General features: G+C 41.4%; 1 protein-coding gene across 2 annotated transcripts in view; it reads right to left on the reverse strand.

Annotated features, from left to right (window-relative positions):
* Positions 1–25122, reverse strand: part of Rab22a (RAB22A, member RAS oncogene family) — a 59415-nt gene that overhangs the window by 7416 nt on the left and 26877 nt on the right. The window contains exons 3-6 of one of the 2 annotated variants that reach the window (XM_004840938.4): positions 16362–16443; positions 5396–5467; positions 5205–5311; positions 4477–4586 (exon numbers count right to left, since the gene is read on the reverse strand). In XM_004840938.4, coding sequence (XP_004840995.1) covers positions 4477–4586; positions 5205–5311; positions 5396–5467; positions 16362–16443 — 371 coding nt within the window. The remainder of the gene's footprint in view (positions 1–4476; positions 4587–5204; positions 5312–5395; positions 5468–16361; positions 16444–25122) is intronic. The other variant, XM_087197509.1, reaches the window with a different exon arrangement.

Genomic DNA, 25122 nt, shown 5'->3' on the forward strand with positions numbered 1-25122 from the left:
TAGGTAACATACATATACTAAAAATAGATTCCATCAGAATAGGCCCTGTCCCTCACCCACTGTGACCCTTTTCTTGTGCAGCCTTCCAGAGACAAGTACTCATAAACATTTACTGGTGTGTCTCATTCCCCAGTCAGCCTCTTTCCAAGGCACAAATAGGGGCAAACAGGGCCAGGGATTTAGCTGAGCGGTGCTACCAACTGCCTCGCATGCGCAAGGTCTGAGTTTGATCCCTGGTGCAAAAAAAAAAGGTACAAATGGGACCAAACAGTATGCACTGCTCTCTTCCTCACTATTTTCACTTAACATGTCTTGGGGATTGTTGCATCACAGTACAATGCAGAGCTGCTGCTTCTTTATTAGCTGTATAATATTGTATCATGTGTATGTATCATGATTTATTTAACCACTTCTCTAACTGTTGGATATTTACTTTATTCTCAGTATTTATCAATGGTGTATGTATAGGATAAACCCAATGGAGGAGCTAGGTCATGCCATTCTACTTCTGGGCATTTGTCTAACACACACACACCATATTTCCAGTGTCTTATGTAGCACAAATGCAAGAAGGACACACAATTCAAATTCTGACAAATGCTGCCAGATGGCTCTCTGAAGAGGCTGTGCCACTTTATTCTCCTACCAACAACACCTGAGAATGAACAGGTTTCAGTTTACTGCTCTGTGAAGCATAATGCCAATTTCAAGGAACCTTGAATCACCCATCTACCTATCTGGCTGATAACTCAAAGGCTGTTTCTTAAAGTCTCTCTCTCTCTCTCTTTTTTTTTTTTTTGGTACCAGGCATCGAACTCAGGACCTTGTGCTTGCGAGGCAGGCGGGGGAACTACTGAGCTAAATCCCGGGCCCTACAAAGCTTCTCTTGATGCTCTCCCAACTTCCTAACTCTCCAACAGTTCAGACACTAAAATCCACCAAAATACCAGAAGCATGCTCTATTTGTTTAATGACTAGCTTCCTCAAATTAGATCCTAAGCTCTTTGGGGAATAGATCCTGTTCCTCTATCTTGGTGTTGCCAGTATTTTATAAACATGGAATGAATGGACAGGTACATCTTCTGGCATTAATAAGGCTGTGGGGCTGGGGATTTAGCTCAGTGGTTTCACCACTTGCTGCACAAGCGCAAGGACCCGAGTTCGATCCCCGGTACCAAAAAAAAAGGCTGTGAATTTATGATAACCCTCAGGTCCTTGGTGCCCAAACCTTGAGGATCCGCCATTTTGGGTAGTTCATAACCTGTCTGGGCTATAACGAGCATGGTTTCTGTACCAACTAGAAAATGACCTACAACTTTTCAAATGCATATACTTACTGCTGTGAATAAATTGCAGATTTACTTTAAAGCTTTCCTGAAGCTTATCATTATGTATTTCTCAATAAATAAAAACAAATACAGCTGGTGTCACAGAGGCAATTGTAAAATGCAACAAAATTTTTTTAAAGAATGAATATTTTTAGAAGAAAGCAGGAGAAAACATCTTCATGAACTAGCAATGGTTTCTCAAACAGGAACTAAAAAACTATGCTCATTATTAAAGAAAATAAGGACATATTGGGTTAGATTAATATTAAAAACTTCAGAGCTGGAGATGTAGCTCAGCTGTGCCATGCCTGCCTGGCAAGTGCAAGGTCCTCAGTTCGGTCCCTGGTACCAAAAAAAAAAAAGAAAAAGAAAAAGGAAAAAGATTGAGAAATGAAAGCCAAACCACAGAGCAGAAGACATTTCCAATACATATAATCAGTAAGTCCTCAGATCCAAAGAGGTACAAAATACAAAGAAAAAGGTAACTCAATAGGAAAACAGGCAAAAGATTTAATTTTTAACAGGTACTTCACAAAAGAGGATACCCAGATAGTATGTAAATGTAAATAAATTATCTGGACAAATACTAAATTTCGTCACCTTTATGGAAATACAGAACCTGCTCAGCTGACATAAAAAAAAGCAAATCTCATATACCACTGGTATAGGTATTAACTGGCAGAACAACCACTTTGAAAACTGGCAGTAAGGTCATACTGAACACATGCAGATCCAATGACCCAGCGGTTCTTCTCTTCAGCAAAAAGATACCTAACAAAAACGTGTACAGATGTTCACCAAAGGATGTGACCAGAATGTTCAGAGCAGTACTACCTGTAATAGCTTTAAATTGGAAACAACTATCCAGATGCCTAATTTGATTGGATAATTATACTGGATAGTCCCTGCTTGTCTGTCTCCTAACTCTGACTCTTGATACTGATACATGCCAGCCATGAGAATGCATGTTTTACAGCTATGCGATGATACAGATAATAAAAAAATATAATAGAATAAAAGAAGCCAGACCAAAAAAAAAAGCGTAAATAAAATGTTTTAAAACACATAAAATTGCCAGGTGTTGTGGTGTACACCTGTAATTCCAGCAATCAGGAGGCTGAGGTAGGTGGATTGATGAGAGTTCTAGGCCAGCCTGGGATGCACAGTGAAACCCTGCCTCAAAACCAACCAACCAACCAAAAGAAAAACCAAAAATAACAACCACCTCCCCCAGCAAAGCCCCCACAAAACAGGTAAAACCAACTGAAGAGTTAGCAATCAGGATAGTGGTTTCCCTTGGAAGTTAGAAGGGCCATGTCTCAACCCAAGTGCTAAGCACTGGCTCTATTCTATTTGTGACAACTCACTGAACTTGTACTTCTGCTCAGGGTCCTTTTCTGTATGTATGTTACCCTTTGACACAAAGTCAGCATGCCAGACACTGTGCTCATGCAATTTTACAACACCCAGTGAGCAAAAAATTTAATTTCCATCAGTCAATTCTCCTCTTCTTCTTTTAACATATCTTTATAAATGAGTATGCGCATAATAGTGCCCCACCCCCACCCTGCTGTGGTGCTGGGGAACCTAGGATCTCATCACACATACATGCTAGACAAGTTCTCTTACCTCTCAGCTACACATACCCCCAGCCATACTAGTTTTCATATAAGAATTTCCATTGTTGGTATAGTGCACTACCTTCCTGTTTTTAATACTGCTATAGTAAAGAACACTTAAAAAAACAACAACAGTGATAGTTTGAACATATAACACCCTACAGAGATATTTAGCTGGAACTGTTAAAAATTCCTGATTAGCCTTATGTTGCCTTTGAACAATGCATCTGGATACCTGGCATTTACATCTAGGGCAACAATGAACAGCATGTCTTTTAACTTTGAAATGAAGGGCTGGCCAAAGGCATGTTACTAGCAGGCCATGGGCTGTCAGGTGGTCTCCAAAGTACTCTGAGAATGAGTGGTCAAACATAAACAATGGATACACTGCATACAAATAAAGATCTTTAAGGAAACTAGAGAGCAACACACAGACCAAACCAAAACAGAACTTGAAAACAGTATGAGCAAGTGGGCACTCAGAGGCCCATTCTCTGGCCTGGCCCCAACTGCTGCAGCTGGGCCCAGGGCTCCAGCCCCCAGAGTTCCTCTCAGGTCTACTCCACTCAGGCCACCCTGCCTTGCCCTGTGGGCCCTGGAATTCATGACTGCTCACCTTCAAGATGGCCAAGAGCCCTCTTTGCTTTAGCTGTCTTAATGGATAAGTCCAGTTCTTGAGTGGTGGCTGCCTCCCTCCATCTGCAAGTCTGCCATGTTCAGCTAACGTGAATCCTAGTTCTGTCAGACTTCAGCTCTGATACCACCTCCTCAGAGAGGCCTTCCCTGACCACCTGCAAGCACTCTCACTTCATCCTGAATTATTTTCTTCCTATCTCTTATTATTATCTGAAATGACCCTATTTATCTGGTGTTCACTGTCTGCCTCCCTCAGCAGAACATGTACTCCGGGAGAGCAAGGGCTGTGTCTATCTTCTTTATGCTGTCTCCCCTGAGCCTGGAACAGTTCCTAATAAATATTTTGATGAATTTGAATGAAATGAATAAACAGATACAATCTGTAGAAGATCCCAAAGGCATGTGCATGCAGCAGTCACCCTCCCATCTAGTGTCATCATATTAACACTCTGGAAAGGGAAGGGGAAGTTGGGAAAGAGAGGACTTACCATTCCTTGCCTATTACCAATTTTTCAGGGTTTTCTTACAATGGAGTCATACCTGAATTTTATTTCCCTTTATTTTGTTCATTTTTGATGACCTTGGATGACTAATTGAAATACATTTAAATACAGAAAGAGCTAGAGACACGACAGCTTCCATGACCTCAATGCCTCATGCATTATTTATTCAGTAGCGACATTCTTTCCAGAAAGGCTACAGTCATCAGGCAGCAGTCCCCCAGCAGTTATACCATGACTGGAAAGCAGGCCATCCTCGTATTCTCCAATCTCATCTCACTGACCAGAGTGTCAGAGACTAGACTACTAAAACTAATTTAGGAACTCTTACCAGAAAGACAACTCTGAAATTTTTCTGCACAGAGAAAACCCATAAGACACAGAGATACTCACTAATTTCTATAAAGAGTTCATTTATGTTTATCGCATTTTTTGCACTGGTCTCTACAAAAATTGCATGAATGGAGTCAGCGTAGTCCTTAGCATCTCTCTCCATGACTTCTCTGGAAGGCAACAATTGCACATCAGAAATTCTACCCATCAGGCTCTTAACAATATCCCCACTTACCCAATTAACCAGATTTATGATGACAAGGGATACCCCAAAAGGCTGCTGAATGAGCCCTCACATATGGTCTTACCAATCATCCTCCTTCTGCCTTTAAATAAAATTCAGTACCACTAGTAACATAACAATGCAGCTAATGGAATGATCAGGAAAGGGCAAAATTTTCTATACCCCACCTCCCTCCCAAATTAAAAGAAAAATCCCTTTCTTTGAAAATCATGGAAGTGGTGCAGAGAAACCACCAATAGAGGTGCTTTCCGTATTCAAGAATCCTGCATCATAGGAGTCTTGGGGCCACACTGATCTCAGATAATGTCAAATGCAATGTGACCAGTGTTTAATTACACATCTGTCTCTCTGTATATAATACAATTAGCTCCAAATTCCTAAAACCTTAATTTTAGCCTGAAACTTCAGGACTCTAACCACATAACAAAAAGAAAATTTTCAATGTCAGAGATAAAATAAAAGTAAGATTCTTACACTGGATATTGCTCATTAAGAAAAGGAACACATAATCAGCACTGTAATCTCTTATTATATAATAAGTTACCTGACATCGATAAGATCACACTTATTTCCTGCAATGGCAACTACAATATTAGGTGGGCCATGCTGTCGAAGCTCCTTTACCCAGTTCTTTAATGTTGAAAATGTCTCCTGCAACACAGAAGTAGAATAACTGGAGATCCAAGCACTCAAGAGTTGCCAAAGTAGTGTAAGAAAAACCGAATATTGTCTTACTTCTTTTGTGATATCATAAACAATTATAGCTGCAGCCGATCCTCGGTAGTACATTGGTGCTAAGGCACGAAACTGCAGAGGAGAAGGGAAAATAAATAACAAAATCGGGAAAACTAGTTAAATACTCTTTTTTTGTTGTTTAAATATTTAAGCCCATTATCCCCGCACAAAGGGTAATCTTTCTCTTAGGCAAAACAGGATGACATAATGCTTTAAAGCAAATGAACCAGTAATTACCAAAGGCAAAAACTTTTAATGTAACAATGAAATGCCTCGGAAGATAGCTTAGAATACAGTTTTATGGGAATTAAATATGGTGCTGTAAACAATTGTTTCAGCTAAAAAGCCTTTTTAAGTGAACTCAATGCTGTAATTTCAAATTCATTTGTTCAAGTCCTTTAAAGTCTGGCTTCCCAAACTATCACGAGATAAAAATAATGCCATGAACAGTTCTCCCCACAGTAGCTGTGCTTGGGTGTCAGATCACCCTGTAATCTAGAGGCTGATTGTCTTAGACATAAGCACGCATTTAAATTCACTACGTGAATGAGGTTGCAACTTGCTTTTCTGCTATCTTCATGCAGTGGCAACTCTCAAATGCTAGGCATGTGTCTCATTTCACATCTATGAATTTTAACTCTGCATGTTTAGCTTCTTCCTATCCCTCTTCCCCTTCCTCACGCCACTACACACAATAGAGGGATGAGAAGGAAAGAGAGAAGAATAATCTTTTCAATAGGGAGGGTGATTTAGTGGGCCATTTCTTTCAATTAGCATGAGATGGAAAATGTGAAACTCTTTCTCCATCAAACCTGGCTCCTCAGCACAGATCCTAGTTTGGGCATCATCCACCAAATGTGATGTCAATGTTTAAAGACAGGAATTTTACCTACACTTGGTCTTCATTTTACACACTGACTTTGAAGCCGGCCTCTGTGTGACGTGACGTGACCGCATTGCATCCGGCTCTGTTTCTCGTGGTTTACCTCTTACCACAGAACTGTCCTTACAGGGGAGAATTTGGTGCACACACAGAATTCACAGACACAACTGTGGACTCTGTCACTTCATCAGTGAGTTTAACCTTTTGGCTTTTAAACTTTCATGTTAAATTTCCCCAAAGAAAAGCAAAATTGTGACTATAAACTGTGAGGGAAGACAGAAAGTCTGTCTAGCACACTATTTCAGGATCTAGCACTTGGTGCAACACAGGTAAATCAAGTACCCGTAAATAAATGAATAAGAAATGTGTAAATATAGGAGGATGTCAAATTAAATGCCAGACCCAGATGTCCATAAAAAGAAACCTTCATTAGTTCTTGTGAGAAAAATATCAGTCTCTGGGGTGGAAGTCTGCTAACTTCCAATAAAATATGTTAAGTTTTAGAAGAAAACAAAAAATAAAAGCTGTAAGAAAGCACTATAGAAAAGGAAACTACATTAGGTGAAAAGGATTTAAAATGTTAAGACTGGCTTCCACATATGAGATGGAACCATACAGGTGGAAATGTTATGGTATCAGCTTTCATTTTTTCTTTTTTTTTTTTTTTTTTACATTTGGTTCAAATTAACGGTTTTATTTTCATCTTTAACACTAGCAGGAGTCCAAAACAGACTGATGTCCATGGATACAGCTTAGATGTAACAAAGAACTGAACTATGTACATTGAGGAAAGGGATTTTTTTCACATAGCCTTTTCCTAGTTTGCAGTTTCTGATTAGTAGAAACTACATTTTTCCCAATACCATTTAGGATGAACACAGTTTTATGACCAGCCATGTGTGCTAAGATGAAACAAAGAATTTGGAATGGATGTCACCCTACTTACTGGTCAGCGGCTGCATGGTTGCCTGGCCCTCTAGCACGGGCACCATCAGAACAGAAGAGCATCTCATTGATGCCCAGAGGGGACCTGGTGGCCGAAATGACCATGATGACCAAGTGGAGGGCAGGCCCACCGCACCACCGGGATGGGGGCTGACGTTCCCACCCTCTCCCACTTCATGGAGAAAATTACCACTCATTCAAACAAACTGGTAGTAAGCCAAACAGTTAAAAAAAAAAGTCAGAATGAAGAATGAACCACTTTCTGTTCACATAGAGGAGGGACGCTCCTGCAGCCCCAAGTAAAGCGAACTCTGTGCTGAGTCCCTGCTCCTTCAGAGGGCACCTGAAGGTCAGTTATTGCTAGCAAAGCTGGAGTGGCCCTTCTCCACCTGGAAGATGTTTCATGCCCATGGCTACTGGCTTGGCTTGAAGCCCTTGAGGACGGAGGTGTGGCGGTGAGGCAGGCCGGCCCAAGTGACCGCTCCCCACTGGCCCTGGGCCGTGTGCCCTTGCAGCCAGTCTGGGTCACTCTGCTGCCCGAGAGGTCTCGAAGTGCCACACACCTGTGGGTTGGGCAGAGTCTGTTAGCTGGGTTCTTTGGGGAGGGACAGCCCCCAGGCTTGCCAGCCCAAACCTACAGAGCAGGTGAAGAGCAGCTGTGGAAACAAGTGTCACCTGACGGGGGTGGGGGGCAAGCCAAGCCAGTGCCGGGTCAGGTGGGCCAACATCTCTGAAGCGGAGACAGTGACCTGGGCAGAGACATGGAAACAAGCGGCTATAAGGCCACAACTGCTGCCACCACCTCCTGTATCTACTGAGGCAGACACCGGGCAGTGGGAACGGAGGGCCGGAGGGCACATGTCCAGCACAGGACGGCTCTCATCAGAGAAAGGACACCCAGATGTACGCCTGCCCCCCGCCTGCGTGTCCTGTGCCAGGTGGAGAACTTTGGAGCTCGGGAGGGTTCCTGAGAATGGCTGGCGTGCAGAGACAGGCAGATGGACACTGCTTTCATTTTTGATGCACTTATGATGGCAATGTCTTTTATAAGGTTCTTTTTTCTTTCTTCAAACTAGAATGTAAAATTCACACAGAGAAAAGCAAAGACCTTAACTGTATAATCTGATAAACTACAAATCTATACATTTATGTAAGCACTAGCCACCAAGAAAGAAAACACGGAAAATTCCCCAGCATCTGTCTTATAACCTTAATAACAACCCTTGTTTTCCAAGTCTGTTTACAGATATGAACTCAACCACAATGGGTTCATTTTGCTTATCATTTTCACAGCATATCTCTTCCCATTCTTATTTTCAACCTTTTTTTTCTCCCCTTTTAATTGGTGGTACTGGAAACTGAACCCAGGGGCTTTGTGCTGTGGTATCCCCAGATCTTTTTACTTTGAGACAGGGTCTCTGTAAGTCACTAAGTTGCCCAGGCTGTGTTAGAACTTTGGATCTTCCTGCCTGAGCTTCCTGAGTAGCTGGGATGACAGGTGTTGGCCACTGTGCCCAGCTCCCATCCTTGTTTTTATATATAAAGTAATCTTCTTTAACCAGCACACAGTTGCATCCTGCTTTTTTGGTACAATCTGACCACCTCTGCCTTTCCGTGGAATTTTTAGTTCCTTTACATCTTACGTACTTATCAATGTACTTGGATTTAGGTCTACCATTTTGTTTTAAAATTATCCAATTCCTTTTAAATTCATCTGTTTTTCCTTTCCTCTTCTCTTTTGCATTGTTTATACTTTACTATTCAGTTTTAAATTATTAATTCTTCTATTGACTTTTTAGCTAGATTCTTATCTTTTACATGGTTGTTCTTAAGTACAATATACATTTTTCTACAGTCTATTTAGAGTTGAAAACATACCATTTCATATAAAGTATCAGAACCTTGCAAGAGTGTAATTCCTTTTTTTTTTTTTTTTGAGGCAGGTTCTCTCTATGGTAGGTTAGGCTGGCCTTGAACTCACTATTAGCCCAAGCTGGCCTCAAACTTGCAGCAATTATCCTGCGTTAGCCTCCTGAGTGGTGGGATTACAGCAGTGGATCACCAAACCTGGCAAGAGTGTAATTCCTTTTACCCCACGTTCTTTATGCTACTGTTGTCAAATATTTTAAATCTATATATACCATAAGTTGTACAATCCAATGTTATAATTTTTGAACTAAATGAGGTATCTTTTAAAATTGAGATGAAAAAATAATTTTATTTTAAAATTGTTATTTTTTAGAATTTGATGTATTTTAGATATACATGATAATCACATTCATCACAGGGAATCTGTACCTATACATAACATATCTTTATGTTTCTTCCCCCCAACCTCCTCCATTCCTGCAATTCCTGGACCTTGTATTTACCATTTCCAGTGCCGCCTACTTCTTCCTATGACCCTGGACCTGAATGACCATCTGGTGTCACTTCTCTTCATTCTGAAAAGCTTCCCGGGACTGCTTTGCTGAATTCTCTTAGTTCTTGTCTTCCTTATTCTGACTTCATATTTGAAAGGCATTTTTGGCAGATTGGCAGGGTCTGTTTTCCTCCTGCTTTCAGCATATTACATGAACTGTGGTTCCTACCAGCTTCCAGTTTCCACTGTTTCTTGAGAAATCAGCCATCACCCACATTGCTTTCCTGTACACAATACATCTTTTATCTCTGGTTGCTTTAGATTTTTTTTTTATCTTTGGTTTTCAGCAATTTGACTACAGTATACCTATATGTGGTTTTTGTTGTACTTCCAGGTTTGCTCAACTTGGCTTTGTGAATTATCGGTCTCACAAATTTGGGATGATTTCAGCCATTATTTCTTGAAAAAAAATTTTTTCCTTATCTTTTTCCACCTACGTCTCAAATTACATGTATGTCAGACTACTTGAATTTGTCCCTAGTGTATTGAGACTCTGTTCATAGTTTTCTACCCTTTTTCCCGTGTTGTTCTGATTAATATGTTTGCCCAGTGATTCACAGAATTTTATTTTAGCTACTGTGGCTTTCAGTTTTAGCATTTCTATTTAATTCTTTACTAGCTCCCATTCTGTGTGAGATTTCCCATAATAGTTAAGATTATTTCTCTTTACATCTTTGGACATATTTAAAAGTGCTTTTAATTCTGTGTCTGTACACCCTAACACCAGTGTTATTTGGGGGTTTGCTTCCACTCACTGGCTCTCTTTTCCTGTTCATATGTACAATGATTCTGACAGATGCACCACAGACTTGGAAGTCTCTGTTATCTGCTCTACAAGGTGTTAAGTTCCTGGCCAAGCATGTTGAGATGGGCTTCACAAATTGCTAGGGTGCGTCTATTTGGGTTTGTTCTTAGTCTCAGGACATGATCTCTACTTCTAAGCCCTGGCCTTCTGAGGTTTCAATGGAATCCCCAAGGTGTTTACTAATCCCCTCTAATGTGACAGGACTAGATTCAAATTCCAAACTTTAGCTCTGCTGTAATGGTCAACAAGAAGTGACTGCTCAGTCTTGTCACCCTTCTAGTTGTTGGTTTCTACTGCATTTTGTAATGTCCTTCCTGTACATTCACAATTTGGGGTTAATCAAAGATTTGAGAGGAATTTATAAACAGATTTTGGGGCTTCCCTTCTTGCTATAAGCATCTTTTCTGGGGTTTGCCTCTTTTTCCAGCTGCACTAGCAGTCTCTGTCCTCAAATATCACAAGCTAAAAAGATAGGCTTTCTGCTTGAGTCCTACCAACCCTGTGCCATGCTGACTAGGGCAGTGATGGTGAACCTTCTAGACCGTGTGCCCAAACTGCAACCCAAAACCGACTTATTTATTGCAAAGTGCCAACATTGCAATTAAACCTGAATACTGAGGTTTTAGTTTTTAAAAAACAACTACTATCAGATGCTCGGCTGCTGGGGCAACTTGGCTTGTGTGTCAACAGAGAGGGCTCTGCCTGCCTGCTGTGGCATGTGTGGGGCAGGTTCACCACCACTGGACTAGGGAGTGTCAACTGGGGAAAAAGTTGCAAAGAGGTGGACTGCACCGAATACAGGTCCCTTTTTCAGTTCCTGACTGCATTTAGTTGTTCTACAGTACTTTTAAATAGTTGTTTCTAAAAAGTTTTGTCCCAAATTTATATATTTTATATAACTGCTGTCTGTGGGAGGGTCAGGCTGTTAAAAGCCACACTTCTGTTACTGACGTTGAAACTCTTGTCACATCTTTTTGGTATAAAGAAAGACAGAAGCATATAAAGAGATTCAAAAGATCTCAGCACATCTGTGCTTCAAATATGGCTATAGGCCAGGCGATAGCAGTTTTTCTGGCATGCACTAGACAGTAAATAGTTTTAGCTTTTGGGCCACAAGACTTCTGCTGTAACTACTCATCTCTGCTACTATAGAGTGAAAACAGCCACAAACAAAATAAAAACAAACAAGTATGGTTATGTTCCAATGAAACTCCAACTTACAAAAACAGGCAGCAAGTTGGATTTGGCCCTTGGGTCAAGTCTGTTGACCTCAGAACTAGGTGACTCAAGCCACTTTACTTTTACTTGTTTCTGATTTTAAATGTGAACAATGCCTTACATGACTTCTGTGACAATAAATGGGTGTGCGCTTTTCTGGTGTTCTGACCTCTGTAGAAACAGCCATCAGGAGAAAGCATATTAAGACGCAGGGACGTAAATCCTTAGGGTCTGGATGCAGGGTCTTTGAGAATCTGGTTAAGGAGCTTTTTTTCTAGGTCATCACATGGAGATGGCAAGCATTTGAAACGTTTTGAAACACTGATGGTGTATTTATGGTACATATTTACGGTTCTCAATTTATGAGCTGCGTCTGTCTCAATGTGGCCGATGAAGCCTTTGTTAGTGAAGGATAACTGGTGGGAAAATGTGAAGAAACAAATTCATCCAGGATTGCAAATAATACAGACAAAAAGGATTCATAAAGGCTCTGCCTTGAGAAAAGTAAGTTTAAAATCATGAGAACTCATTTCATCTTACCTGGAAGTTGAAAAACTTAGGTTTATTTTTACATCTAGGAGCTAAATTTTTGGATGAACTCTGAATCAAAGTTAATTGATAACTTGACAGTGATTCTTCTAATGAAACTACATGCTAGCACATTATGATATCCTTCACTTCATATTTGACTCATAGTTCTACCACAAAAATGGCAATTTCTACAAAAATATTTGAGGGTGCTGTCAATTTTCCCATGGCCTCTCTTTACCCTTTGATATGTAAATGATTATCTTCTGAAGCACCGATATCAGCATTCTGATCAGTATGTCTCTTTATTTAACAAGATACTTATGGTCAAGGGCTTCATATCATATTAAAAAAATTCTCTAAAATCACTTTCATCAACTTAATGAACTTTGTAACCCGTTGTTACCATCACCATCAGAAAGATAACCAATCTGTCAAAACTGTGTTGCAACAGATGCTAGGGTCAAGTGGGGAGGATGTCCGAATGGTCAGTTTATCAAAAAGGGTTCCCATTTTACAACATTTTTGGTTTCCTTATGAATGTCATGACTATAGAAACAAATAACAGACATGTAAGCACCAGAAAACTACAGTCTGAGGCATGGTCTACTCACATGGTTAAAGTAGGTAGAGGGTCTGTCCTCATCTGTGCCTAAGTAGGACAGCAATTGGTTGGCATGAATCTACTGGCATCAACACCATGTGCCAGTGGCTCAGAGGAGAGACATGAAGACAGTCCCCGCCCCAAGGAGCTCGGTCTAATGGAAGGCAGATAAGTAAGGGAACTGGTGACAACTGCATGAATGAGAGCAATTAAAGTCTGTTCAGGATACAGAGATTTCATTTCCTGACACATCCAACCAGTATCTGAACATGAACTTTATGTCAGGCGCTGTGCTGGTGCTGGGAGTATAGTAGTGAACAAGTCACCGTGGTCCTGATTCTTTAAGTTTACAGTCTAGTAGGACAGATAGTCAATAAAGGTAAGAAGATGGACACCTAAATACAATTTGTAATGAGTGTCTTGAGGAAACTGAATACAAGCAATGACAGAGAATGAACTGGGGACCTTAGCTTAGGGAGAGGGAGGTTGAGGAAAACTCTGAGTATGCAACCTTTAATCTGAGACAAAAAGCTGATGAGGAGCCTATGAATGGAGGAAAGAGAGTGCCAGCGAGAAGGACCAACTCATGTGAAGGCCTGATGGCAAAGGCTGCTGAGGACCTGCAAGGAGGACAGAGGGCTGAGACACAGTGGAGAGAGTGAGGGTGGGCTGAGAGGGCCCTGAGAAGAGAAGTCCAGAGGGCATGTGGGCTCTGCCAGCCTCTTCAGAGTGTGGCCAGAGAAAAAGAGCAGTGGTCAATCACTGAAAGATACTAGTAGGAACACAATAGGGTCTGATTTATGTTTCCAAAAGACTCTGGGTCCTGTGAGAAATGATACGCGTCAGGGCTGGGTACAGAGAAAGCAGGGAGAGCAGTTAAAAGGCTACGGGAAAACTCAAGAGTGAAAGGCAGCTGAGAACAGTGAACTGGCAGTGGAGATGGGAGAACTTAAGGTATCTAGATACAGTGGTATCTTGGTTCATGAACTTAATTTATTCCACAATTCTGAAGAAAATGGCCACATTTGTGTTACTGCAGGGAAGATAGCCCAGTCATGTTTGTCACCCGATGCAGAGTTTGCAAACAAAAGCATTCGTGAACCAAGGCACAACTATATATGTAAACAGACATATCAAGACCCCAAGACAACCTCCAGATTTGGGTTTGAGCAACATGGATATATGGCAATGTACTCACCTAAACAACACAGGTGGTTAGGAAAGTCCCCCTTCAGGTGATAGCAGAAGTGGGCTCTGAAGGCTGAACAAAGTTTTCCAGGCAAAAGGTGGAAGGAAGGGTAAGAGGTTGTAAGACTGTATGGCATGCTAGAGATCTACAAGCAGTTTGGTACTAGAGGACAGAATGGTGGGAAGAGGTGAAATAAAAGTCTGGTTGTAGTTGGCACATTCACGGCCTTGAAGCCTTGCCCAGGAAACATGGGCAGTCCTTGACCCAGAATGGGCTCACAGACATGTTTTACATGATTGTCCCTGTATTGCAGACAATCTGTGATGAGCTATCAGGTGTTTAGCTTCCCTCATGCCTTGTAATTTGGCAACCCTGGACATGGGCTTTTGCCCAGCTACACTTGGCCAGAGCCTCCTGACTGCCTCCCCAATGCAGGGCCTGCAGGTCAGGGCCCCTGGCCCTATCCTGACCTTATGAGCATCTTCTGTCCAGCATTGGGCTGTATGACTGTGCTTAAGGTGGTGGGGAGGTAGGATCACATTTCAGATCAATTAGAAGTAGACAAAAAAGAGGCAGCCAAACCAGCTAATTACAGAACTTCACAGACACCTGCAATCATGCTAGCAAAAAGGGAGGGGTACACACCCTTGGGTTATTTCTTTTATCATGTTCCAGAAAAAGGGATGTTATATATCATTGTGTACCCTAGGACAGACTCTGATGAAAGCACAATAGGATCTATATTCCAGCATGATTCTTTATGATGAGGGCTTTGCTGTACCATCAAATAATCTGTAAGGTTAACTGAACTTGGGATTTAGTGGAAGTGCACATACATTATTAGCAGAAGAGCCTGGTGAGTTTGTAACTAATAGGACAGATCCCAGGCCTGTGTGTACAGCTATGTACCAGGAGAACTCTGGTAACTAACACTTCTAAAAGACTGAAAAGTGATGGTTAGCAAAAGTTCCAGCAGTCCTAAATGTCCCATTCTACATACACAACATCAGCACACAAGGAGTGAAGTTTGGAGGACGATAAGCAGATGAGTGATTGGATGGGAGCATGACATCCAGCGTTAAAAACAGAAGAAACCAAATAAAGCAAACTTAAGATATTAAATCTATACACATACCGTGTGTCTACATCTAGGACAATGGTAATGGCTTGGTTTTTTTCCTCCATTTGTCTGTGATGATTCTTGCCAGATTTTATACCATACACAGTATCGATGTTCTCTTAGATAAGACCACAATGACAGACTATTTTTCCTGATTACTTCTGGTATACTTTTAAGAGCTTAATGTAATCTTTTTTTTTTTGGTACCAGGAATCGAACTCGGGACCTTGTGCTTGTGAGGCAAGCGGTGGAACCGAGCTAAATCCCTGGCCCTTTAAGAGCTTAAAATAGCACTGTGCATCCATCAGATGCTCTCTTTTTTTTTGTTTGTTTGTTTTTGGTATCGGGGATCAAACTCGGGTCCTTCCACTTGTGAGGCAGGTAGTGGAACCACTGAGCTAAATCCCAGGCCCCAGATGCTCTGTTTTTTTTTTGTTTTTTTTTTGTGGTACTGGGGATCGAACTCGGGTCCTTGCACTTGCGGGGCAGGCGGTGGCACCACTGAGCTAAATCCCCACCCCTGCTCTGTTTTTATAGTACAAAATTAAATGGTATTTGAATAATGGGGTGACCACTACAGGCACCTTGGCAGTGAAATCAGACTCAAAAGCCAGGGTGATGAGGCAGGAGGTATGTATGTGTCTGTTCCATTCCCAACCCCTTTGGATTTGGGTGGGCTTAACCAAATTGCATCTGGCCCATGCTGCTGCAGCCAGCCCCACTGTGGATTAGGCTCCTCCTTAGGCAGATATCCATTGTGGTCAACTTTATCATCAGGCATTTATTAAGTATCTACTGCAAGCCAGTGTGTTAGCTCATCCATTTCACTTAAATCTCAAACTTTATACGCTGTAAAGTTCCCTCTTTAGTTTTTAAAAGGCGACTATAAATGAGTTGTGCTTAACTCTCTCTTTCTACCACTGATTCTTTTATATCTTTACTACAAGACCAAAGCCCCAAATTACACACAATGCTCGAGTGGGATTTTATCAGGCCTGTTAGTCAGCATTTACTTTAAGACACTAAAAAGTATAAAAATGCCTTCAGTGCCCATTATCACTTTCTCCATCAGTGGACTTTGTGGCTCTAATTGAAAAGAAAAAGGCTGGCTTACGCAAATGGAAATAATGTGTCTCTGGCGTGTAGAAGAGAAGTGAGTAACGTGAAATGACAGGGACATTGACAGTTTAGTCGGAGCCTTAATTTGGTTTGGGCCTCAGAAAAACACACAGTAAATTAAAGAGAGACTTACTCGTTCTTGTCCAGCTGTATCCCAGATTAGGAATTTATGTAGCTCATTTTGGTACTGGACAGTCTTGGTCATAAAAGATGCCCTATAAAGAGAGACCTGAATGATCAGAATACAATTATTTAAAGCACGTTTCCAGCCCCAGTTGGAAATATCACTTAGACTTAATCTCAAACTCCCAGCTCCACACCATATCCTAATTGTGTTCCTCTCTGAATTTATGAGATGCTCAGATGCTAACTGTATACTCTTTGTCAAAATAAAAAAGTGTTAGGCAGATCTGCCCAATAGAAAGAAGAGTTCCTGGGCTTTTGATTGCTTAAGCTCCATATCTAAAGAACTAAGAGAGAGTTTGGTAATTCAAACATTAGTCTCCTTCATAAAACACAGGAGTTATTATTTTAAAAGATATTATGAGAAAACTTTCTAAAAATTAACATGTCTAGGAAATGTGTGCACTAGTTAAAAAAAAAAAAAATATATATATATTTTAGGCCATTTGGGTTTGTCCTTCCCCAATTCCCAAACCACCCGTTCACATAAACAGCTGAGTAAGAACAGTGCATTACTGACATTAATAAAGCTAAGATGCCTAAGAAGGAGCATGAAGACACCTGGAGAAGTAACAGCTGCACCAAGGCGGCCTGATACATCCACAGTACCTGGTCACCCATGCAGTTTCATCAACCAAACAGGTTTTGTCCCCTTCCCCATCCCCTTTTCCCTCCCTTCCCCAACCCCTCTTTTTTCTTTTTGGTGGTGGTACTGGGATCCTAGGGCCTTCACATGAGCTACACCCTAACCTCTTTTAAATTGTGGGACAATGTCTCATTAAATTGCCCAGGCTGGGCTTGAATTTATGATCTGCCTGCCTCAGCCTTCCGGAATATTGGGATTATAGGCACACACTACCATACCTGGTTCAAAATAGGTTTCACAGCTGAGGTTCAACCCTGGACTTCAGGGTATCACCCAGCCCTTGATGGAGGAAGGAACCATGATTTGTGGGTCACATAGCTCATTGAAGGCAGAGGTTCCTATTACTTTTGGGACCCCCTTCTTTTTGGAGGATCTTCAGTAAGACCTCAAAGTTTGCATATTTTTTGTGGAGTCAGTGGCCCACAGGAGCCTGGATACTCTGGGGGTTTCTAAATACAGCTTTAAGAGGTTACCCTGCTACTGGACCTGGCTCCCACACTACCTTCTGTCCCCTACCTCACCTAGAAAACAGTCTCCTGGGAAATCCTTTCTCTCCTCATCTCTGTACAGCATCTCCATCCAGTCCAGTTCACAGAACCTAGAGGTCTTTTTATTTTCCCCTACTGGATAACAAGCTTTTTGGGGCCAGGGGTCAGTGGTATTCCTTTTTTTTTGGTACCAGGGATTGAACTGGGGACCTTGCGCTTGTGAGGCAGGTGGTGGAACCACTGAGCTAAATCCCCGGCCCCTCAGTTGTATTTATGTGTGCATTTATCTTGAACCATACCTTGATCAATTCAATCAAGACAATGAAGCCAGTAGGCATTTTTAGACATGCTGAGAGCCTGAAATATTTTTGAGACTCAAGTAAGAGATAATCTTCAACAAAGTACAAGTTTACTAGAATGACTTCTGGAAGAATCACCAAGATTCAAAGAGTATCAGAATTCTTAGTTTTAAAACTTTAACTCTGATATAAGAATTTCTAGCAATATTTATATAAACTTATAGCACAGCAACTAGCTTTCAAAATAATGACGGTGATGAGGAAAGGAAGATGAATTATAAGACAAGATCGTATTTACTGGAAGGGCTGGGGATTTAGCTCGGTGGTTCCACTGCCTGCTTCGCAAGTGCAAGGACCCGAGTTCGATCCCCAGTACCAAAAAAAAAAAAAATCTTAAAAAAAGATCGTATTTACTGGATAGGTGTTTTTTATTAGCTATTTATTTCCTGAAAGTTTATCCTTGGTGCTCTTAGTGAAGTGACTTGTGCATAGAAGATACTCAATAAATGGTTACTGTATCAAGAAACTGTTGGCAACTCCCTATGATTAAATCAGGCTGTGAAATGTTTTCTCACATAGGAAAGATCCAAATATTCAAAGAGCACTGTTTATTACAAAGATTAAATGAGACAATGTATGTGAAAGTGCTCTGTGAACTGTAAAGCTCTATATCTACACAAGGTATGATTATTATTAAGGGCAGCTCCAGGAAAGTTTGGACTTTGTAATTAGTGCTAAAAGCCAGAGACCCAACTCTCCACCATTGATGGCTGTGGAGCTGTACTAAAGAGCAGCAACAGGTACCCCACAGAAGCCCTTTCACACAATTGGTGCATTCAACACATCTATTCTGTTTGCTTAAAGGACCAGAGGTGCTTCAAGCAGTCCAAAACCTGACAAAGGTAGACACAATAATTAAAAGGAAATGTTTTATTATAGAATTAGAACTCATTGAAGTCCAACCTACTTGCCAATCATTTGCCTCTAATAAAAGCAAACTTTTATCACTGAATTATGAGACAGACAACAGGTAATCAAAATGACTGAAAGGATTAGCCCACTTTGTGACCCTGGACCACCCTTCCAGCACACCTGGCTCAGCACTCATGGTGGCTCCTTCTGGTCTACCCTCGTGTCCAAAGCTCTCTTCTGGGGTCTCTCTGTTGGCTTCTTGTCCTTCTGTCACTGGTATCACTTGCCCACACTACTAGTTCTACAGCAATCTTGTCTGCCTTGTCTCAGCCACTTGGAAAAGCCCCAAGAGCCTCTCCACATGCTTCCCTTACCCAGTGGTAGAGTATACACTGGTACACAAGCAAGAAGATTCTACCCTGTGTTGGGTGGGCTGCCTCTTAAGCATCCTCCCATTCTGTGCAAAAGTTATACCACAGTCTTATGCCTATGTTCCAGCTCCCTGCCACTCCGTTACCCTCTTCCTCAGGGCACCAGCTTGTTCCAACATGCTCTGAAAAAACAGATCATAAGTCTTCTTGCTCCCAACAGGTTTCCCAGTTGACACTCCCAACCTGGGAAGGGATGACTTTCTACCAACACCAGCATGATTTCCGTTTTTCTGACTTTGGCTGAGTCAGAGATGTCTTATCCTTTGTTCACACATCACTGCCATTCTGGATCATGATCCCAGCACATCTGGCTTGGGGCACTGTAGTCATCAAACTGTTCTCTTCTTCCCAGCCTAAAATCCTTCCAGTGGTCCCCACTTTCACTTCCCATTGACTGCTTCCCCACTGGCCTTCTCTGGCTAGATGCTCCTTACTCTTTGGATCTCAGCTCAAATGTTAATGGTCACAGAAGTCTGGGACACTCACCCAAATCAAGGCAGCTTCCTATCTGACTTCATTTCCTAACACATTTCCTACTACAATGGCCGATCAGTTCATTAAAAATTTTTTTAAAAAATCTGTTCAATGTCTAACTCACCCATGAGAACTCTAAGCTTCATAGGGGGTAAGGAATTTGCTGTAGCTCTCCCTCTGTAATAGGGATTCTTCCTCTCTCTCCTCCTTGCTATCCTAGAACTCTAATCCACATTTGCTGTGGGGCCGATAAACTACTCACTCCAACAACTCCTGAAGCATAAAGTGAGTACCACCAATCAAGTGCAGGTAAAGTCAAGATTAGAGACTTTGGCCCTTCAGCTGTAGCTTGGGGTGTGGTGTTTACAGCATGAGGGAAGTGGCTCAATTAGGGCACGGTGGACTACACCCAGGATCCTACCTGCCTTTTCCTGCTCAGCCACCAGTTCCAATCCCTACCCTAGCAAACAGGCCTCAAGTAAAACCTAGCCACTGTATCCCTCCATCACTCAGACCTCTGGAATTTTAAGAAGTCGCTTTACTTTTTGGGGGTATCTCTGCTGCTCACTCATGCACTGAATCAGGAGCTGCTTCTCACCTTTGAGTCTGAGCTCAGATGGGTAGGGTGAGATAATCATATCTCTCTTGCCTTTCTCTGGGCCCCACAACATCTCTTCAAAGCAACAGGCATCTCTGTTTCTTGAGCTATCACATCTATAAGAACCATTTCTTCCTTCTGAGCATTTGGATTTGGTTCTTATATGTAGCAGTAATGCCCTGAACTCAGGGTCAGACTTGAGAAGAGGTGTTGCATGTTACACCTCTCAAGTGTCCACTCTGAGCTCTGGGCCTGTCCCACAGCAGAGGCCTTTCGGCTGACTCAGTGGTGAATTTCTTGCCATAGTTCCAATCTGTTGAGTACAGCAGTTTTTCAAATCTGATTGACTTTAGTTTAACTACATAATGTAGATACTTCATCACACTTAACATCGTGAAGACAGGGCTTACTTCCATCTTACCCATACAATCATCCCAAATTCAAAGTTCTATATTAGAACATTAAGTTTTCTTCTACAGCATAGGAACTAGTCTGCAACTATTCTTTGTCCTTTGTTACTTGCATCCAATTATGCAGAAGAGCTGTCTGGTTCTTCATTTTATATTTAATCTACACTTGAACCTCAACCTCTGATATAAATTAATAAAGTGGACCCTAATCTTCAGGGAGGATTACTACAATTTTTCCCTTCTACTGTCACTCAAACTCCTTAACATTCAAGTTAAATGATGCAGAGGGTATGATAACTTCAATATCTTGCTTTTTGAAAAACAGGCAGTGGCTCCCTGCCATTCAAATGATACATTTTTATTTTCCAACCTGCCATTTACTTGTCTGATAGCCTTATTTTTCACTACTAAACCGTCTCTCTTCAGTCTGGCTAGGCAGATCTTATTACCTCTTTAATCTAAAATCCCTACTAGCACATTACTTCCTAAAGCTTGAATGCCTTTCATATACTTCTCCATTTTTCATGACATTCCAAAAATATGACTTCCACGCACACGAAAGAGTCATGATCTTTGGTCAGAGTACGTGTTCCTAATGAAAATACATGCTACAGGGTGTTTTAAAATTTTCTTTAACTGCAGTTACTTGTTTAGCTCTCTTAGAACACAGATGTGCTATAACATCACATTCAAGAACCTCTCTATTTCTGAGCCTTTTTCCTGGAATGGCACATGTGATACTGTCATCCCTATAAGGGTAAACAGTGCCTTTGGAAGATGAACAATTCAGTACACTTAAAAATTAACCAAAGACCATAACATGAACATTTTAAATCTTGCCTGCCCAGGAAGCATAAGGCCCTATATCCTGGTACCAAAAAAGAAACAGAAAACAAACCACTTTAAATCTCAAACAAATAACACCCAGATCTCTAGCTTATATATACTGAATAGAAACACTATCAAATATCAAGATTGAAACAAAAAAAGACCAGGCAGACATGGACATGGTTGCCCGTGGTTGTAATCCTAGCACCAGGGAGGCTGAGGTAGGGATATTGCTTGAACTTGAGGCCAGCCTGGGCTATATAGTGAGTTCAAGGCCAGTCTGAACTACGTAGTGAGACCCAGTCTAAAAAAATAAGTAAATAAAAAAGAAAGAAATATAAAAAGATCAGATTCAAAAGGGTGCAGTGGTGCACACCTATAATCCCAGCACTCTGGGGGGATGAGGCAGAAAGATCACAAGTTCTAGCTAAGCCTGGGCAACTTATCAATATAGCAAGACACTGTCTCAAAAAATAAAAGATTTGGGGATGTAGCTCAGTGTGAGGACCCTGGGTTCAATTCCCCAGAACTACAAAGGAGAAAAAACAGAAAAAGAAACCAAACAAAAAATACAAAACACGAGAGATCTAGTAGTTCCTCTAACAGAGACACCAAGGGGCCGTAAGGAAGTTTTCGAAAGGTGCAGGGAAATTGACAGGTGTGCAGGGATGGTTAGCTTTATACAAGGGTGTATCTGTGTTAGAGCGGCTTACAGTGGTTCAGTTACTTACAGAGCATTCCATAGTCACACATGCTGTAACTGTAACACTTTCCTTAAACTATAACATCTCTTAGACTCGCCGGACCTAAGGAGTATCTTGCCATCCTGCATAGTGCTTTCTTCTCAGCAGCCACTACCCACTGAAACCTACAGGTTCATAGTCATCCCAAGCAAATCATTTATTACTTTCTACACTTGGTCACATGATCAAAAACTTCTGGGAAAATATTTAAAATCAAGGAAAATTTAAACACAAAGTACATAACAGAGTTGTTTCCCCTTTCCTAAATTAATCAAGAATAACTTACACATACAATCCTTTCACATGATAAACAATAACAATGAAAAAACTAGCTGCCTTGACTAGGTGTTCATTGTTGCTGGGTGCTCTCCTACTGTTATGTGTGATCCCATTTGACTTTACTGTGAACCCTTGGGTTGGGCTGATTCTTTATTACCACTAAAGGAGGAGATACTGAGGAGAGAGGCAGTGAGTGGGCCAGCCAGGAACCCAGCCTGTGATCTGACCAACAGTACCATGTGGCTACCTTGCACCAGAGCTTGGCTCACTTGTTCAAACAGCTGCCCTCCCACTGTATGGCAGGAAGAGGGAGAAGGCAAGATGAACAAGACCCACTGCTTCTGAGAGGCCCACACTGTGGGGACCAGTCAGGTAAACATAACTGCAAGGCAAATATTCTATAAGATAGGGAAGAAAGGACAGAGTATGGGAGCACAGAGGTAAAGCCAAGTGTGAACAGGAAGAAGAGTGGTGATGCCAAGTGTGGGAGGCTGAACGCCCCCAACCCAAGAACTTGTCAAGAGGAAATCTCATATTGCATAAAGCACTTGTCAGACTGGAGTAAATAAAGAATCTGGAGATGAAGAGAAGGATCTTGGATTACCTAGGTGGGATGTAAACACAAGGGTCTTTACAAAAGGAACCAGGAGTTGGAGTCCGAGATGATGATGAGAAAGAAGTGATGGGCCATGAAGATGGAGGAAGGGGTCACAAATCAAAGTAATTACTAGAAGCTGAAAAGGCAAGGAGACAAATTCTCCCCTTAGAGCCTCTGGAAGGAACCAGCTCTGGCAACACTCTGACTTTAAGCCAGTGAAACTGATTTTGATTCCCAGAGCTGTAACACAGATTTGTGTTCTATTAAGGCACTTAAGTTTGCTATAATTGATTATAACAGCAAGAGGAAATGAATATACCAGGGAAGACTTTGGAGAAGAGGTGAATTTTGAGCTGAACCTGGAAGTTAAGGAATTTGAGTCACCTGGTAGTGCAAGAACTGAAGGGAGTCATGTTCCATAACTGAGTATCAGGAACTGAAGCAGAGAATTGCGAAGTCCCAAGAAATAGCCTGACTGTTACGCAGGGCTAGACCTGGCGTGGCTGGGCAGAGAGATGACTACTATTTGAAGACTCAGAAAAAGCTCCAGGCAGGCAGGGGACACTTGACAAAGGCTGGCAACAAGTGCCTCCTCCGTGTGAGACCCTATAAGCCAGCATCTCCCCCAGAGGCCAGTGCACCACGGCTGCCATTTTTGCTGTATTTGTGCTCTGTCTATAGTGCTGCTGTATATTTTAACAAAACACTTCCCTCTTTTAAAATTGAGCCTTGTCTAAGGATAATATTGGTAAAATTAAAAACCTACAAGTTTCATAGACCAGTTTTAGTTTTCTCAACAGATAATGAAATACTTATAAATTAAAAAGTTTATCTGTGTACCATCTAAAATCATCCCACATGTGGTATTTCAGAAAAGACAGAAAAAAGTGAAGGAAGTTACTGAGAAGGAATGATCCTATCTAATTAGAAGGTAAACTCTCCAAGACACTAGGCCCTTAATAATACATGGATGAACAAGGTCTATCCAACAAACTACTTTCAAGGACCTTAAAAGGCAAAAGCAGAAATGTATATGTAGGTTAAAAAATAAAAACTCAAAAACTTGGGAACACCAAGCGTTTTAAGAGTACAGATAAGCTGGAAGGAGCTAAATGAAAAAGGCGGCAAGAAAGGGAAGCAAGTTAAGTGGCTCCTGGAAATGATGCTGGATAATGATGGAGTAGGCTTTATAGGAATGGGAAAAAGGGACAATTTCAAGACTGACTGATACACAAAAGCCACAGGGTGCCAACTGGGGCAACGAAAGGGAGAATTCTGAGCAAGTTGGAGTCAGGTTTCTGGGAGCTCAGGTAACTATGTGTAGTTACTTCAGTCATTTCCAAATTGTAACTGTAACTTAATTTTTGGAAGAGGGAGTACACTTATATGCTTCAATATCCCACTTGGACAAAATGGGTATATACTGAAATGTCTCCCTCCTAACCCTTCCAGCCAGCCAGCTCCTCTTCTTGGAAATGTGATCTTATCAGTTTCTTTCATAAATACTTTACAATCACATGTAGTTTCTCCTGTATCCTTTTTTTTAAACACAGAAGGTAACACGTTTCAACTTTTTTTTCCACCCTAGACTATACTTAAAGACATCAATGGATATAAAACATAAAAAGTTTTCCCAAGCTGTTTTCTTCCCTTTATTGTGTTACACTGGGTGATTGTACTGTACTTTATACAATCAGACTCCTACTAATCAAATGATGTTGCCAGTATCAGCCTTGCACCATCATGAACCTGCAGTTTGGAGTTCACAGGCCCTTATCTGTATGGTACAGACCTAAAACTGCTGAGCCAGATGTTGCAAAATAGCACACTGGATAAGAATGCAGAGCTCTAAGCCAGACTATCTAGCTTTACTGGTTTTGCTACCAACTGGGTAGCAACCAGTAGGCAAGTCAGTTATCTCTCTTTACCTTAGTTCTCTCATCTGAAAATGAGGAATAACTTCATGAATGTCTTCCAAAGTGTTGGTTCCCCAGGTGGCACTATT

Source organism: Heterocephalus glaber, unplaced genomic scaffold (genome assembly GCF_053883595.1).
Source record: "Heterocephalus glaber isolate CG9 unplaced genomic scaffold, H.glaber_assembly_v1.0 deba00001673, whole genome shotgun sequence".
In the NCBI taxonomy this organism is placed as follows: domain Eukaryota; kingdom Metazoa; phylum Chordata; class Mammalia; order Rodentia; family Bathyergidae; genus Heterocephalus; species Heterocephalus glaber.